This window comes from Rhea americana, unplaced genomic scaffold (assembly GCF_003343005.1).
Source record: "Rhea americana isolate MKP2758 unplaced genomic scaffold, rheAme1 scaffold_32, whole genome shotgun sequence".
Lineage (NCBI taxonomy): Eukaryota > Metazoa > Chordata > Aves > Rheiformes > Rheidae > Rhea > Rhea americana.
Genome location: NW_028186446.1, coordinates 4,029,925 through 4,047,004, shown reverse-complemented (window position 1 = coordinate 4,047,004; position 17,080 = coordinate 4,029,925). Strand labels below are relative to the sequence as shown.

Genomic DNA, 17,080 nt, shown 5'->3' with positions numbered 1-17,080 from the left:
TGAAATTAAGAAACGTGTCTGTGGTGCAGATTCAGTGTAGCTGTAAGGTGAGATGTAAAATAGATAAAATGCTACTCAATCACTGAACTGGTTCTACAGACATGTCCACATTGAACTGCTACATTGCTGACACACCACTCAAAAAAGCGTCTGTTGAAAGCAGTCAGTTCCATGAGGTGGATGTTGTTACGATATTGGGTGAAAAATATACAACAGCATCACTGATAGGCTTTTAGCACAGGCAGCAACTGCAGAGGCAAATCATGGAGAGGTTCCCCCTCAGCTTTTATGGTCATRATTATGCTTTCATCTTTAAGAAAAGGTCCCGTAAGTCACCTCAATTTGACAGTTCTTTTTAACATGAAGTGTCATTCCACATGATTTTGCAGTACTGTATCACTAAGTCTGGTATGTTCCAAACTTCCCCACTCTCATTTGCTTCTTAGATGTTACCTGCTACCACATACCTGTGGCACGTATCAGTTTTGCAGTTATCCTCATGCCTGTCCTATTCATCACTACTAAAAGCAGCAAAAGATCAGAAAAATCATCTGTGAGCTTCAAATCATTGCCATCACCATGTCTATACACTTGCTCTGTTTTGAATGTATGCTAATACTTTATTTGCTGTTCCCTGTGTGCCAGACAACCTCTGTAGAAGACCTGACACTGTTGTGTTGCAAGGACAGTTTCCAGGACTGTCTTCTGCCAGTCTGATACAGTATAGTTTGCAGATACACTAGTGCAGATACATCATGGCACTGAACGCCACTACAAATGCAATATTTCCTCTCCTTCAGCTATCACCACATGTTTGATACCCTATCATGAGCTGGCAGGAATTCTTGCATGCAAGGTCAGCAAACTGAATCATGGAAGGAAAAGCTGATATTGTARCTACTGAAAATTTGCTATCAGTGCTAGCAAGTTAGTTTACTGATCGARTTCATGACAAAGGGCTGGACAATGTCAGAGTACCCAAAGTATCTCATTTCTGAGCATAACACTCTGATATGTGGATGAAATACACAGATATGGGTAACAGCATGAATAGAATAAATAAGATATTACGGAGTAAATAAGGTATTTCGTATGTAATTTGCTTTACTATAGTTTTTGTTTTCCTCTTTAGGAACTTACTTAAGTCTGAAGTCCTAAATGGGAACAAAAAATTTTGACCTTCATTTTTAAAGTAAAGTAATTCAAGACAGTCATAAAAAGACAACTATTATTAGCAAGTCACCAAGTGGATTTGTATCGTGGAATTCCAGTGCTAATAAAAGACGAAGAATTTGATCTTGTATTTCATGATTATAGTAGCTGTCTTGTTTAAAAGAGAACAAAAAATACTTTATACCAGAGAGAAGTCACACCATACCTTAAGAGCCATTGCTGCTACACCCTTCTGGCAGGTTCACTTTGCATTGCAAACATTCTTGCAGATAAAGCAAGCTCCAAATTCTAGGAAGCATTATGTTTATTATCAAAGACCAAATTACGAAGTTCTTAATAATTTCTGTTTCTGAGCTTTCTGATAAACACTATAACATTTTATTATTCAAATATCTGCATATGCAGATAAATGTGTTCTTTTTATCCTTACTTTTTTGCTGTACAAGTGTGTATTTTTAAATGATCTGGCAGCATACCAGCCTGTAAGAGTTAGCCAGGTAAAACAGATATTCATCCAACATGGCCCTGAGAACATACTTCCTCTCCTCTCAGGTGTCATCCAAGCTAGAAGAGATTTAAGGAACACTGCAGGGAAACATATGGCATATTTGTATTTTGTTGTCTCACACAATAAAGAAGCAAGTTATCGAAAGCAAAGAGAGAGATCAGACAGGAAGATCCATGGGGAGAAAAAGAGCAATCAGAGAATGAACAGAATTTACAGAGGAGCCTCTATGCATTTGAAGCTGTACAAACTCAAAAGATTGTTTATAATTTTTAATCAATAAACTTAAATATATACATATACACACACACACACACACACACACATAAATCAAAAGAATCATTGCTTTGCTGAATCAGAAAACTTGAGGCAATTTTGCTTACTAACACATCTGTATTTCAATCAATAATAAGATCTGCTCACTTACAGAACTATAAAGGACTGATATGGCTCAGGGTTAACATTTTTCCAGGAAGTATCATTTTATACCTAACAACTTACTTAAAGTTTTAAATCATGTATTTTGAAATTATCTTARGAAAAAGAATATTGCTTCATTTTATAGATTGAGAGATGGAAGTAAAAAAGCACACAAGCAAAGTTCAGAAGTAAGGAATTGTATATATTCTGGAAAGAAAGAGAGAGAGAGAAAGAACAAGAGAAAAAAAATATTTAGATTTACCTCTCTTATAAAAAAACTGAATTAAAACCTTGGTGTAAAATTCAGCCAAAACAAAATAAGAAAGATTTACATGAAGTGTTCTGATAGAGTAGAATGGTCTAACATGTGATGCTCAAAAGGAGTCAGGAAATGCACAGTATCAATCAAAGTGAAAAAAGTACCTGTGAACAAATTGACAATGAGTGAAATTGCTTTGTATTTACAAAGCTTAGCCAGTTCAAATCAAAAAAGTGAAAACGCTTTCATAGTCATCTAGTTCATATTCATTACAACACTGTATCAAAAAAAAAAAAAGCATAGATAAGACAAAATTAGCCAGTTACAGCAGCTGCAGCATTTTAACTAACGTTCTCCCTCAAAAGAAAGAAACTTCTAGTTAGCAAATCAGAAACTAATGAAAGAATGAAAATTCAAGTGCATTTCTGAAAGCACATCAGAATCACTATCAACAGCTTAAGAGACACAGATGCAAAATACAGTGCTACTTAACATTTACAGGCAGAATACATGGACATAGTCTGTAAATTAAAAAAAAAATGTATTTGAAACCTGGACCTACTAAAATGGAAAGAGAAATTAAAAACCTCTTTAAATTAACAAATGCTTTCATGGGAAGAAGAGAACACATACCATTAACAGAAAATAAAGATTAAAAAAAAAGGGTGGTAATACTGTACCAATATTAACGCAGCTAAAAAAAAACCCAGTAAATTCTTCAATCTTTCAAATAATGAATACTTTCTACATAAAACAATAATAGAAACTCAAGCTGTCAATTAGAAAAAAAGCTGCTTTTTCCTTTTTTAAATGYAATGTAAAGTGTCAAGCGTATAGCCCTAGAAAGCATAAATATAAAGGATAAAAACTAGAACTATGTCCTAGGCCGTCAGTAAAAACAACCACAGCTTGGCAAGTGTTCAGAATCAATATAGGAAAAAAACTGAAATAGAAGACAACTAAAGACTGTATTAAAAATAATAATAAAAAAATTAAATCTGCAGTGCTCAGAGAACATCAGGAAGTCAATCGAGGCAAAACATGGTAAAGAAAGGGTTCAATTGTGTATAGAAGGTAACGCTACACTGTGGGACTACTGAAGCAGCAGTAAATGCTTAGATCTTTAAAAAAGCCACAAACCGGCCCTGTGGCTTCGCGGACCCAAGACTCGCCCGGGCCATGTGCAGGGGCCTCCGAGCGCTGGGGCGTCCCCGGGCGCGCGGCCCTGCCGCCCCTCCGGGGTTGCGCGCACCTCCTGCAGGCCAAACCCACATTTCTCAAGCCGAGAAACACGCGTATTTCAAGGGCACGCATTAACAAGGGCTCTCCCATTTCTTTTCCTTTTTTTAAAAAATAGGGAAAAGTAACCCTTTGCACAAGGAAAATCATAATAAATAAATCAATCATAAGAGGTCTGCTTTAAGCAGATCAAAATTTAGGCCAAAGGAACGAACAATCTGCTTTATATTACTCATTGTCTTTCTGTTTTAATCCCTTTATTCAAAGTGCCAGTAAAAAAAAGAAAAAAAACCTTTCCCACTGATCTCTTACATGTTTTATAAATTGCTTTTAGTCATCTTCAAAAATATAAATTGACCTTTCTTCTGAGAGTTCTTGAGCTTTAGGCAAGAAGCAAAATGCTTCTTTTCCACTGTTATCAGTAGGACACTATAGATCAACTGGAAGATGTTAACAACTTGGTACGTTTTATGAATAATTTTGAGACTGTATTGAAGTTTTACARCACAATTAAATTATTTATCAGTTTAACTACAGCTTTTGAGTATATGGTCTCAATTGGACATTTATGGTTCTAATTCTAAACATAAGCTAAACAACCAAAGAAAAAAATGAAAGGAATACATATGTAATACATAATATCCATATAATACATATATAATACAACACATAGCCTATTCAGGCTATTGCTGTATGTAAAATGTTAGTGGCCTTTGYTGCAAATGAACATGACTGATCAACAGGTTTATTTTTGTACAGGCTGGCTTTAATTATCATCTTAATCATAAATATTTAACTGATAATTTTTGTTTAAATACATTTCCAAAATCTTTTTGCATTGTTAAATGTTACTTACAAATTTAGGACGATCTGCTTATCCTACAATACATAATCATATGTACAATAAAGCCCTTCAAACACCCTTTCTTAAAGAGTTATTCTGACTGACAAACAGGAAACACTGGTGTGGGTAGATTTTCCTACCAGGAAACATTAAAAGGTTACTATCAATCCAAAAACTGGACCTACACCTTTATGGGTCATAGACGTCCATACGCATGAAAACAYCATCCTACCAGCTAAGGTAACATTCTGTTCCCAAATAGCAAAGGTCGCATTAATCAATAGAGCCATAAATTCTTCCCTCTGAATACTTCATAACTGTTTAAAGTCCAAGAAAACTCAGTATCACAAGTGAGTTCTAGAGTGACGAATCGGTTGCCACATCATCGTTCCATGCTTAACAGTGAGACTGCAATTAACAATTAAACCTAAATTATAGCCAGTGAAAAAAAAAGGCTTAGAGCCTCACAACAACTCAAAGGCAACCCAGGCCCCTTCTAGCTAAATGTTTATGTATTTTAGGGGAAAGAAAATACATAGAAACCTTCCACATCTCAGAAACCTTTACTTGACCCCATTCTGCTGTAACTATAGGTAGCAATTCTCTGTATTCATGGAGCTCTTGTTAAAATATTCATACATATTTAAACTAAGTTATCAATTACAAGCATGAAATACCTACTGGAACTGAACCACTGCCTTTGGATTTACCAAACCATGTATTCTTATAATTTGATAAATAATTCACTGAGAGAAGTCATTTAATATACTTCACAAAGAAAGCATTAAAAGGATTAGTCTGGGTTGCAGTTTGGCTGCTTCCTTTGCCAAAGTCCACTGTGAGCAGCATAACTTTTTTCTAATGTAAATGAAGCCTTACAGGTTAAGACTTACTGGTAAGAACTGTGTCAGRCACTTGTATTCAAAACACAGCAAGTCTTAGAAGTTACTCTGGATCTGCAAGATGTTAAGGCTAGAATTGCTTTACTKACTCTAAGGAGAGAAGAAAAAATCACTACTAAGTTGATTTTTTTTCCATAGTCTTAAATATTGACATGATTAACAATATACAAAACATCAAGGAGAGTATTTTTATTCAGCATGCCATATTTATAGAGAGGTGATACAACTATGCYACTACTTCAGAGAAAAAGGCTGGACAAAGAAGAATTAAAAGCTACATGGCCTGGTAGCATCATGCTCTTAAATACCAGCTGGAAATACTCTCATTTTCATTAGCGCACTCTGCTATATTTCTAAATTACCAGCTAATAACTAACTACCATTTTTCTAGAGTGCTCTAAATCCCTGGGTTCATGAGTTCTCTCTGGTTTGCCCTTGTGAAAAAAAATACATTATTAAAATATTCTGAGTTTTCTGTTTGAGAAGTCCCTACACAATAAATTCTACTGGACAGTTTCCCAGGTCGGCATCAATGAACAGGTATCTTGGGACTCAGAGGAAGRCAGAGCTAACAGATAAGTATTTAAATATGCCAGAATTGACAGAGTCCATCTGATTATAAGATGATTATAAGCTTGTAAAAATGATTACAAGCTGGGTAAAATCTTGGCATATTTATTAATCATTAAGGCCATCATGTAGATGAATTGGACAAGAGTCTGATAGTGCTATTTTTAAGGGCCTCCATAGTTTACTGCTTTTAAATGAATAATATGAATAGTAAGTTTGAAAYAGATATTTTATCAAATAAAATGCACCAGGTCCACATGCAGTGTAGTGTGAATACAAAGATATTCTTTCAACACAAACCAGCATTTTATGTCCTTGAGATTAAGCACTGAATACCAAGGTAGATAGAAATGGCAGAGAACATGAAAAAGTTATGATATGCTTAGTTTAGAAAACACTGCTGCATGTGTGATAACAMAAGGCAAACAGCTATCAGAGCAAAATTCTGCACGTACACCTTACACTGACTTTATTATACAGAAATATCCAAGTGATCTGACAAACCTCTTGAACTCATTCTAGTGAGTAAAACCAGCTTCCGCTCGCACTCTCAATGTAGAGTAAGACACCACASAACAATACCTATCATTTTGTACCGTTTCACTTCAGGAATGTCAGATACCTTTTTTAAYACATTCTTGATGGCCTGTAAGTTCAGCAGTAGTGAAGGAAATTCCGTCCTTGAACAGAAGTAACAGACACTCTCAGAGAGTGCAAAATTCTGTTAGGAACCCAGAAAAAGAGAAGGGAATTGCCTGTGCCACTGCCTGCTATTATAGTTCTATGGTCTTAGCTGGGAAATGCTCAATTCCACCTTAAAAGTGAAACACTGCCCTTTAGCACTTAGGTGCTTTTTCTTTATGAATATACCAAAGATGTAATTAAGTTATTTTCCAGACTTCGTCATCCCTCACTGAACAAGATAAATTTCTTAAGCCCCCTGCTTTACAATAGAAGTAACCAAAAAAAATTAAGAGCAGCAAGTTTCTGCAGCTGTTCCTGCAAACTCATTTGTCTCAAACAGAATCTGTACAGACACTTTCAATATAAAGTCTCCCTAGTGAGTTACAAAATGACATTACAAAAACCATTTTGCTTCACGTATTTAGAACGTCTTTTGCCTTCCTCAGAACTGCATCACACAGCAGATTATTGTCRTCATTTTGTGTTGCAGAATGGCTTTCTCTTTTGCTGTTTTTCCCTGTGAATGAATCACTAGTTTAACTGTGAAGCTTATGCCATAAAACCATCTCCATTGCTCAAGACCTCCCAGTCATCCATATTTTACTGTAATCCTTCTTTGCAATGATAAGGCTTTCCCACTTTCTGTCACAAGCAAGCATCATTAGCACACTGCAACTTTCTGAGACAAGACTACTGAAATCTTTAACAAGGTCTTATCTTATCAAAGGCAGATACTTATTTAGTCTGACATACACTACCTCTCGTAAATTCATTCACATTTATTCCGTTTTTCCATCTGCCTCCTTGCCTCTGATTATTCTTTTAAAAGTTTTTTCTACAGCCTTACATCCATAGAAAAAAGAGTAATAATTTTCAGCTGCCAGAACCACCTTTCTCAACTTTCCGAAAAATGGCTACAGCATTTGCTCTTCTGCAGTTAAATATCATCTTTATTTTGACAGTGTTCTATTTGTTCTGAAATCCTTCCTACAAGGCTTTCTAAAATGCAACTTATCCCAACCATCTTTCTACAGACTTGAGCACAAGGAACTTCTGGGTTTTGCCTTCATTTCCTGTAAGAATTTCCACCTTTATACATCTATTTCACTTGACCCTCTTAATCCTGATTCCATGTTCAGCATCACCAGCTGTGCTAAAAAATGAAGGCTAAATAAACTTGGGGTGATAGCTCTAACAATAACCTTCTGCTTACTGCATAATACCACATTTCCTTTCTTCTTTTATTTTTATTAGATAAATAGCTTTTTACTACTTGGATTATTTTCCTTTACAAGGTCAAACTCAGCTTGACTTCTGGCAGCCTCTTACTCTCACTTTAAAAGTTTGGAGCTCTATGACAGCTTTCATTTCTGAGCAATCACTTTTGCCATTCCCTGTATGTTCTTGGCTAGCTTCTGATACTCTCTTGGCTGACTTTTCTTCTATTCAGCTCTGCAGTTCTTTGGTTCATACATTCTGCCTTTTCTTGGGATGCAAAGCCTACACAGTTTCTCTAATTGTGAATCAGAGAAGCTCCAAGAAGCCTTTTGTTAGCTCCCTTAGCTCTTTGCTTCAGCTAATTTCAAACTATTTTCCTACAGTTTCTCAATCTGCATTTTTGAAATTCAAAACACTTAACTGCAAAACCCTTCAATTTAAGCTGTGTAAACCTCCAATGCCAATCATTCAATCCAAGCTCAGTTTCTACAAATTTCCATAATGCTTATGAAAGTGAGTTTAAAGCAATGTTACTTCTGCCCAATTCAATAACTGTGTGGCAAGCATTGCATCCTGGAATAACTGTGCTCTAGCCTCTTAGTGACTTTTTAGACAACCTGCACAGCAGTTAACATCTCCACAGAGTACTAAGAAAGACAAGCAACTTATTCCACCTACTGTATTCCAATAATTATATTTAACGCAACAAAACTCTTCTGCAAACTTCTGAAAACTTTGTGCGACAGACTCATCCAGTGAAAGCATACAATTCCAACCATGTAGAACAGATTCATCTTTTAACTTCCAAAATAGCAACTTGTTCTAGAATGCTTTATTCCTTCACTTTTATTCTTCATCTCACGACATCCCTCAGAGTGCTTAATATCTACAAGGAAATACTCATTTCTTCTCCTTTTCCATAATAAAAATATATAAAAGGTTCTATCATGGTCCTTCATAACAGATGTAACCAGAATAAAAAAWAAGGTCACAGAAATGTTTTATACATCCTACCACTAGAAAAAAGAACCTGTTTCAGAACTTTTACAAATAATCAAATTTAGTATGACATTTAATCTTTGCAGTAAAATGTATTTTATTACTATTTAGTCTGTAGAATTTCTTGTACTTCATAATACCTGTAAAATGTATTAGGGCAGTTTATGTAGTAAAATACACATATTTTAAGCTACACAAACAGTTTCTAGCTCAGTATCGCAAACTACTTTACAAGTTTAAAGGAGCTGTCAAAGACTAACCTGTTGCCCACTTTACAGAGTTCAAACACTAGCATAAAGTTTCAGTGACTTACTCWGTGCTCAGTGTTACAGGAGGAATCAGTGACTGAGCCTAAGCTATTTAATTCCTAGTTTCATGCTTTAGCAAAAAATTACCTTCTGCTCCCAATGTTTAAACAAAGCATAGACCTGGTGGCCAGAGCAGAGAACCATATCTAAGAAAAGGACAACGTCATTTCAGTGTTTTCAGAAGGAAACTACACATTCTTATTTTTCTGTACCTACACTGGGACTCCTTTATTCAGAGGACCATAGACTTGCTGAGGYTGAAAGGCTCCTCTGAAGATCATCTAAGTCAGACTCCATATTCACTTAACTAAAATACAAATAGAAGCGTTGGCAGGATTGCAGTCTTGGACTGCAATATACTTGTGAACAAGTGACCTTCACTTATGACTTCTATGATTCTAAATACTTCATCAACATGTTAATAATAATGGGCAAATATTATATTAAACATAGAATCAAGCAAACTCTTTCTTTTTCAACACTAGAGTTTGCAAATGTTTCCAACATACTTTATTTCGATGTTTGCTAGACAAAGAATAACAATATTTTACAGAGCAAAGATTTCCAAAGTAATTACAACATCAGATTGCTTCAAATTCTTTCCTCACCACCATTTACATGCTTGAATACATTTTAGTGAGTCAAATGAGGATTAACTAAAAGAAAGACTTGCTGCTTTAGCTGGTTTTTAAATAAGATACATCAACACATACTTGACAAGAAACTTCAAAACAACTTTTAAATATAAATGTCATATGTATTTTATACTAAACTACAATTACAGCACTTCTTGTGGAACCTCTTCAAATGTTCACTGTTAAAAAAAAAAAAAAAAAAAAAAAAAGGCACAAATGTGGATTCCTGACCAAGGCACAATTTGAACAAAATAATCTGGAAAATGGCAGTTCTGCAGGGTATATAATTCAGTCATGTTGCATGACAACAGAGAGGAAGAACATATGAAGTAAAGATAYTACTGATCATATAAGCCTCTTCTATAGCATGGAAAAGCCACTGCTATATCCCTCTCTTTCCCTTTCTTACCTTTCCTATGTACCCAAAAATGCAGAGAGGTCTCAGTTAGGCAAACATCATCACCTCTTTCCCCTAAGGAAGCTATAGAGAACTTTGAAAACTGAAGCAGCAGCTTCAGGCTAAAATCCCTAGCTATGCAACAAATTCTGTACTGAGAGCCACAGGGTCTGATCACATACTACCCTCTCCTCTCCAGCACCCTCAGTCATGTAGGACACAGCAAAGTACAAGGTTGCAAAAGAAAGGTCAGTAGCAGATACTGATTTCTGCAAACAGCTTTAAATGGTCTAATGTGTGTCTATGGCAAAAACAAGGCAGTCATTGAAGATGCAACTATCAGCTATTAAGGTATCAGACATTTTGGACTTGGGCAAGCAGGAGAGCTGGACATTAATCCTCCATCGTAACTGCAGCCAGGATGGAGGGAGCATGGCACAAAACGGACTGTAATTTGAACAATTAATACATTTCCATTTGCTACAAGTGGAAAGTCTTAAGCTAATGAATTGGGTATTGCTGGCAAAACTTTTACAATGAGCCTGCAATGTCTGGGCAGCAGCATACAACTGAATTCCCAGTAAATCCCACAAAAGTCAACAGAAGGCAAGCAAATCACAGAGATTCTGCTCCTCTTGATAGAAAAGTATCCCTGACAAAACCATTTGACTGAATTTTTCTTCTCATTACACTCAGGTAACTTTTTCCCTTCTTTGCTTTAAAGAGCTTCAATTATACAGCTGAGCATATACAGAATACCTCGACCCAAGAACGGACCGCTGCTGACRAAAGCTGCTGAAAATTACTGCTATATAAATACTTAGACTGTAAACATGCACATACCATGTTTAGCCACCTACATACTCATGTTTGCACTTTTTTACTCTGTTTTTTCTTCTCAGAGCTGACTTGAGCCCCAAAATACATGTACAACTACTTACGCAAGTGATGTGACATTCCAAATACCTAGAAACTCCCCAAGCCTACAATGGCCCTTGGGCAGCCACCTCTCCTCAAGAGATTATTTTTCAACAAAGACCAGATAAGCAAACAAATCCTATAATCCTAAAGCTGAATAAATGGCCCATGGAGCATGGGATCTGTGATAGCAAAGTTACAGCTTGTACAAGAGCAGAATTTCCTGTAACCATCCACTTGCGTGCTTCTCCTTACAGCAGGTTTCTAAAGTAACTGTGGTTTCCTGATCAGATGATAAGCAGAGCTAAATCTGTATCAGTTTGATGAATGAGATTTTATTTATTAATTCATCTTTCTACTCAGACTTCACTACTTCCCAAAGTCCATAGAGTTTCCCCTAAAGGAACAGGGAGGTTTCCCTTCAGTAGTAACAAAATCTTCTTGCTCTTCAGTCTCAGCTCTCTTCTTATTGTATTTACTACATGTCTATCTGAAAAATCCCTTGAAAAAGTACTTTAACCATAACTAATTCAGAGACATTTAACTAAATCTGTTGAGACCGTCAGGTAACAACTTTAAGGCAGTAACTACCCACTCATTTCACTGGTTACAAATTCAAAAATCCAGTTTGTTAATTAATGTGGAAGAGGAGCAGAGAGATGACATTGTGAAATCTCAGCACTAAACATTTGGAGTGTTCAACTGTTTGGATTTGACTTTTAACACTGCTATCTAACAGCTGATAAGTAAAAATTGCTTCATTTTAAGAGGATCARTTTTCAACCGTTCAGAAAATATTCCTACATTGCTCTGTATTTTCCTCTCTCTCAGATAAGCTATGCATGAGGTGAGGTTTTAGAAAAGCATTAATGACACAAGTTATGCCCACTAACACATAAAATTACCTAAATCAGAAAAATTTTTCAACAGTTGTTACATATTCAGTTAGCAAGCCCATGTAACAGGTGAGCCAAGTAAACGATTTGATAAGCTCATACGCTAAAACCGTGAGAGGGAACAGAACACAAGTCCCTCACGGCCTGCAAACCATCACTGATACCTATTGCCGGGCAGAAACTGCTTGGCAAAATTAGTTATTAGCTCCCAGTGGTGTGCTGAATYAGCAAGGCTGTAAAATAGGCAATGCGTGAGCCCAGGGAATCCCAAGTTTCTAAGGATCCCTGGGGGGATTCTCCAGCTCCCCCAGTCTCTTGGGTCTCTGCCCACAGTGAGGCGGCCGGGCAGCGACCTGATGCTGCTGGCAGCTTGCCTGGGCTTACGCTGCTTCGCACTGCCGAGGGAATTGCAGGGAAGGCCGCTAAACGAGCAGCTGTGAATTTTCCACAACTTTTGCTGCAGTTCTTCCTCTCAGCACAAGTCCTCCACATGGTCCCACTTCTGTTTTTCCCCACATGACAGCCACACTGCATGCATTTGATGCAGACAAGATAACAAGCAATTACGTTGGCATCTCCCAAATTACCTTTTCTTCTACATTGTTCTCTAAATTCAGCTTTTACTCCATTTTCTTCTGTCTACAATAGATAGTGAAGCTGCTAAAATAATTCAAGCAGTATTTATTTTGCTTTCAGTTAGCCTGTTAAGAATACTTTATTCCAAAAACTGTGAGAAATGTACACTTTTACTCTTTTTACATGACTCTTGGGTGCTTTTTCCTGACAGAATATAATTATAACTGCATAACATTTAACATGAACTGAATATATCAAGAAAATTTTAAGACGGAAAAGTTTTATAACTAAATACTAATTGAGAAAGAATGTACTTAAAGCACCTGACACGACTCTTTCTTTTGAGCAAAAGAAGTTTGCCCACAAACCACGGCAATATGCTGAAGTAATAATGTCACTATTTTATCTTTCAAAACAGAAACAAAAAGTGTTAAAAAACCTCTACTATTTTCAGAATAAAATTAGTATAATTACTTTTGGAATTCCTACATGCTGGAACCATAATAAATACTATTAAAGAAACTTTTGCCCATAATTGGTAGACTTTTCAGAAAACACAAGAGTCATCTTCTCTGTTAGTATAGCATGTGGGAAGGAGGGGGGAGAAAAGTCTTCTATAATCCTTTGTAATAGAAGTTTTCTCTACTTCATTTTCCCCAAAAACTTCAATAAATCTGGTTAGTTTAATTAAGAGAATAATCTAGAAGGAGCAGAAAAACTGTTAAAATTTTTCGTCAATAACACAGCTCTGAATAAAATATTAACAAAAAAATCCATTATCTTGGCTCTGAATATTTTGCTTCTGTGTAAAAATGGTCTTTTAACAGCATGAGGAACAGAAGGCAACTTCCCCCCAATAACAGATGTGAAAAACYGGTTGCTTCATTCAGATTAAGATTTCCTGATATAAGTACATTTTACTCTAACTTAAACCACAGATGATGTAAGCACAAATTTTATAAGTGACATATTACTTCAAATTTGATGGTCAAACTTCTTTCTCTTAATTTATGAATTTTGATTAATAAACTCACAAAATGAAAATAAAGTCAATTTCATTTCAGATTCTTAATTTCAAAATATTTAGATTTCAAGTACTCTACCACATTTGTCACTTTCAAGAGTCATTTCTGGAAAAATGACTATGCTTTTGCAATGTCCGTTTGAGACCATGTGTATTAAACACAGTTCGAAAGTAAATTACTTTTAGACTTAACTCTGAGACTCAGTCATGAAATGCTGGTATAACAAAACATTGCACTAGTTATTCTGCCCCATGCTGAAAATACTTGAGAAGGTCCRTATTTTTAGCTCTTATTTCAAGGTACTTAAACCAAAAAATGCCTGCAAGAACCCCACCATTCATTAAGTCTTTTACTTTTCTGCAGCCTCTTGAACTGGCATATACAAAACATATATAAAGATATGAACAAAGTTTAATAGTGACGATACTACCAGAAAAGATTATACTGATTCAGATACAGAATACTAATGTCCTACTAGGGGACACTATCACTCTTCAAAAGCACATTGTATTTCATGACATGGTGTTTCAATATAGTAACTTTAAAGTACATAGTAAGAGAGGCCATGAAATCTAAAGAATTTATAATTTCAAATGAAAAAATAACAAGCATCAAGGCCACCACCTACCCACTTCCATATTTCACATGTGATTATAATTCATAGCCATATAAATCAAAGCATGCATGTTAAAATCCCCAAACTTTGCAAACCTAGCTGTCATTCTCAATTTCTGCTAGCTTCTCCAGATATAAGGTATGCTAGGAAATGACCCAAGTTCATCATAGCTCATCTCCCCTGTATCGTTTGAGATTATGCTCACTGACTGACTGTAACAGAAACATGCATCTGAAGATGCTCTGCAGTCTTTTCAAAGCCAACTGTCAAAATCTGCTTCAAACAAAATTACTTTTAAAAAATGAACCAAAGAGCAGAAAAAGAATGTTGGTAACTTTACCTTAATAGGAGCACGGCTAAACTGAATTTTCCTGTTTGCTGGGATTTCATCTTCATCTGGCAATCCATTAATTTCAGAGTATTCCATATCAGGCTCATAACAGTTATTTTCATCACTGTCATCCTGATCATCCTGTTCTGTACCTGTCTCTCCCCAGTCAGAATTATACCTCGATCGTACCCTATAAACATTGTAGTCGGAGTGCATGTACACATGGGAACTCTGAAAATTGTTCACATCTTCGTTTACTTCCTTTTCACTTGTCTCATCATAATGGGATTCAGTAGCATCTGAAACAGCATCTGCTGCAAAATCACCACCTGAATTTCTTGATATTTCTGCAGCTTCAGGTCTATCAAAGATACCCTCTGCATTTTCTGACCGTTCATTTTGATGCAACAGAACTTCTGTGTCTGCTTTTGACTTATTCCTAGCACAACTGTCCACAGACCTTTCACTGTCAGAGATGCTGACCAAATCCTGTGAACTCACCACACAATTCTCAGCAGAATCAGCACTGGCCTCTGTATTCTTTATTTCTTCAGTTGTTTTTGAACCTGACAAAGTGCCTGTAGATGTTTTCTGTCTCAATGAGGAAGATGTGCTATTTTGCTGGGAGTTCTCAACAGATACTAAGCTTGTACTTTGTTTGGCTGGTGGAGACCATGTGCTGGCCTCTTTCAAAGGACTGAAGCCCTCCAGGTTTGCAACAGGGGAGGAGATATTTGCAACAGCAGAAGACAGGTTTAGTGGATAGTGACCAGTTACAGAGTATTCTTCGTTGTTCTCTGACTTTTCTAAAACAATTACGTTGTGTGAGTCAGTGTTTTCAAAAACTGCACTGAGCTGACTCACAGTTGGAGAGACAGTCTCTGTCCTTGGGCTAAGACTGTCCAATGAATCAGTGCTGCCTCTGTGAGATTTAGAGCTGCACCACTCATCCGGAAGCTCATTGGAAACTACTTTCTCTTTCTTTGGGGAGTAGCGATTGGAATGTCCCATTTCATGAGCATTTCGCTCAAACATTTTCCGAGTTTCAGTAAACTTAGAATAAGAAGGACCATCATGGATAGTATCAAACCTACTAATCCTTTCTGAAACAGAAGATTCCAATTTTACAATTGAACCATCTGTTTTTTCTACAAATTCTTTGGGCCTAATTCGCCTTTGAGGTGATGGAGGACCACCCTTTCCCCTTGATTTAGGGGTAACTCCAGCACTTTCAGTGGGCTCCATGCCCATCTGCATAAATAAGTTCTTAATCCTATTAACATTTGAGCCATACTTCCTCCCCCTGCTCTGGGAGGCCTCTCCTTCCTCTTTCGTTTTTTGGTCTCCATCTGATTTCGGTTTGTCAAAGGTGCTTTTCAGTGCCTGGAACTCAGTCCTGTAAGCATTCCTGTGAGGAGAGGCACTTCGGAGGGTTGATCTTTCTCCTGAAGACTCTGTTTTCATCATGTTTACTTCAGGAGTGCAAAACCAGCTTACATAATTACGGAGGTACCACTCTCAGCAATCTGTTACAACCGAGATCCTGGCTGAGAAGTATTTCTTAGGCAGCACTGCTCTTCAGCAGGGCCATACGCAACAGAAGATCTAGAGGCAAGTATCTAGACATACGCTGTCAATTATGACAMAGCAGCAAGACCAAGGGCTTTTGGGAGCAAATGCAGATTTAACCTGCAATAGAAAGTAAGGTTTTTATAAATCATGCCATGCATTTGTACTTCCTTCAATCTAAACGATGTTTTCCATTTGTATAGTTACTTGAAATAACATTTACAAAAAAGGAAAAGATACACCAAACACTACTCAAACATATGAAAATTTATAATTATTTTTTTCAAATGAATTTTTGAATAATGATCAAACTTATAACATTACATAGCAAAAGCATAGATTACCATGTCTAATTCTGAATTCTGTTCACAAAGATGTAGCATGTCACCAACATGCACAGGAAAAATAAGGTGACAAGAGAAACACCACTATTTTTATTGCATCAAACTCTTCCATAGCAGTAATAGAAAATAAGGATCAAAAAAGTCCCGGCAAACCTCTGAGTGTCTTGCATCTGACCATAAAATAATTCATGCAAACATGATGGTTCTTCTTCCCTGGGGCACTGCAAGACAGCCCTTGTCCTCTCAGAGAAGCGTAATGGTAGAAACACCATCAAAGATAACACGCTTAGACTGCTCCAGAAAGACTGCTCAGGAACGAAGCAGCGCTCGAGCGAATCGGAAAAAAYGCGCCCGAAGTTCACGTTCTCAGTTTAAAATACCAAAGAAAGTGAAATCCTGGGAGGGGAAGTTGTCCCTTGCCACGAGCAGCGCTGTCAGCACCGTGCGGAGCGCGGAGGCGCCCCGGCAGCCGCAGGCTGATGGACTCCGGGGGCTCCGCGACGGCGCAGCGGCTCACGGCGAGCGAAGCTCCCCCCGCCTCGCCCCGCGCCCGCTCGGTGCCGCGGGCGAGCGCGGAGCACGAGGGCTGCGGCCGCGCGGGGCGCGCACACTCGCTCACCCCATGCCCGCACGGCGAGGCCCCGTCGCGCCG

At 37.2% G+C, this 17,080-nt stretch overlaps 1 protein-coding gene across 3 annotated transcripts in view; it reads right to left on the bottom strand.

Moving 5' to 3' along the window:
- Nucleotides 1-16,200, bottom strand: part of PPP1R9A (protein phosphatase 1 regulatory subunit 9A) — a 149,520-nt gene extending 133,320 nt beyond the window's left edge. For all 3 annotated transcript variants that reach the window (XM_085310522.1, XM_085310523.1, XM_085310524.1), the window contains exon 1: nt 14,525-16,200. In XM_085310522.1, the coding sequence (XP_085166648.1) occupies nt 14,525-15,982 (1,458 nt within the window). In that variant the 5' untranslated portion in view covers nt 15,983-16,200. The remainder of the gene's footprint in view (nt 1-14,524) is intronic.
- Between the last annotated feature and the right edge of the window lie 880 nt (nt 16,201-17,080).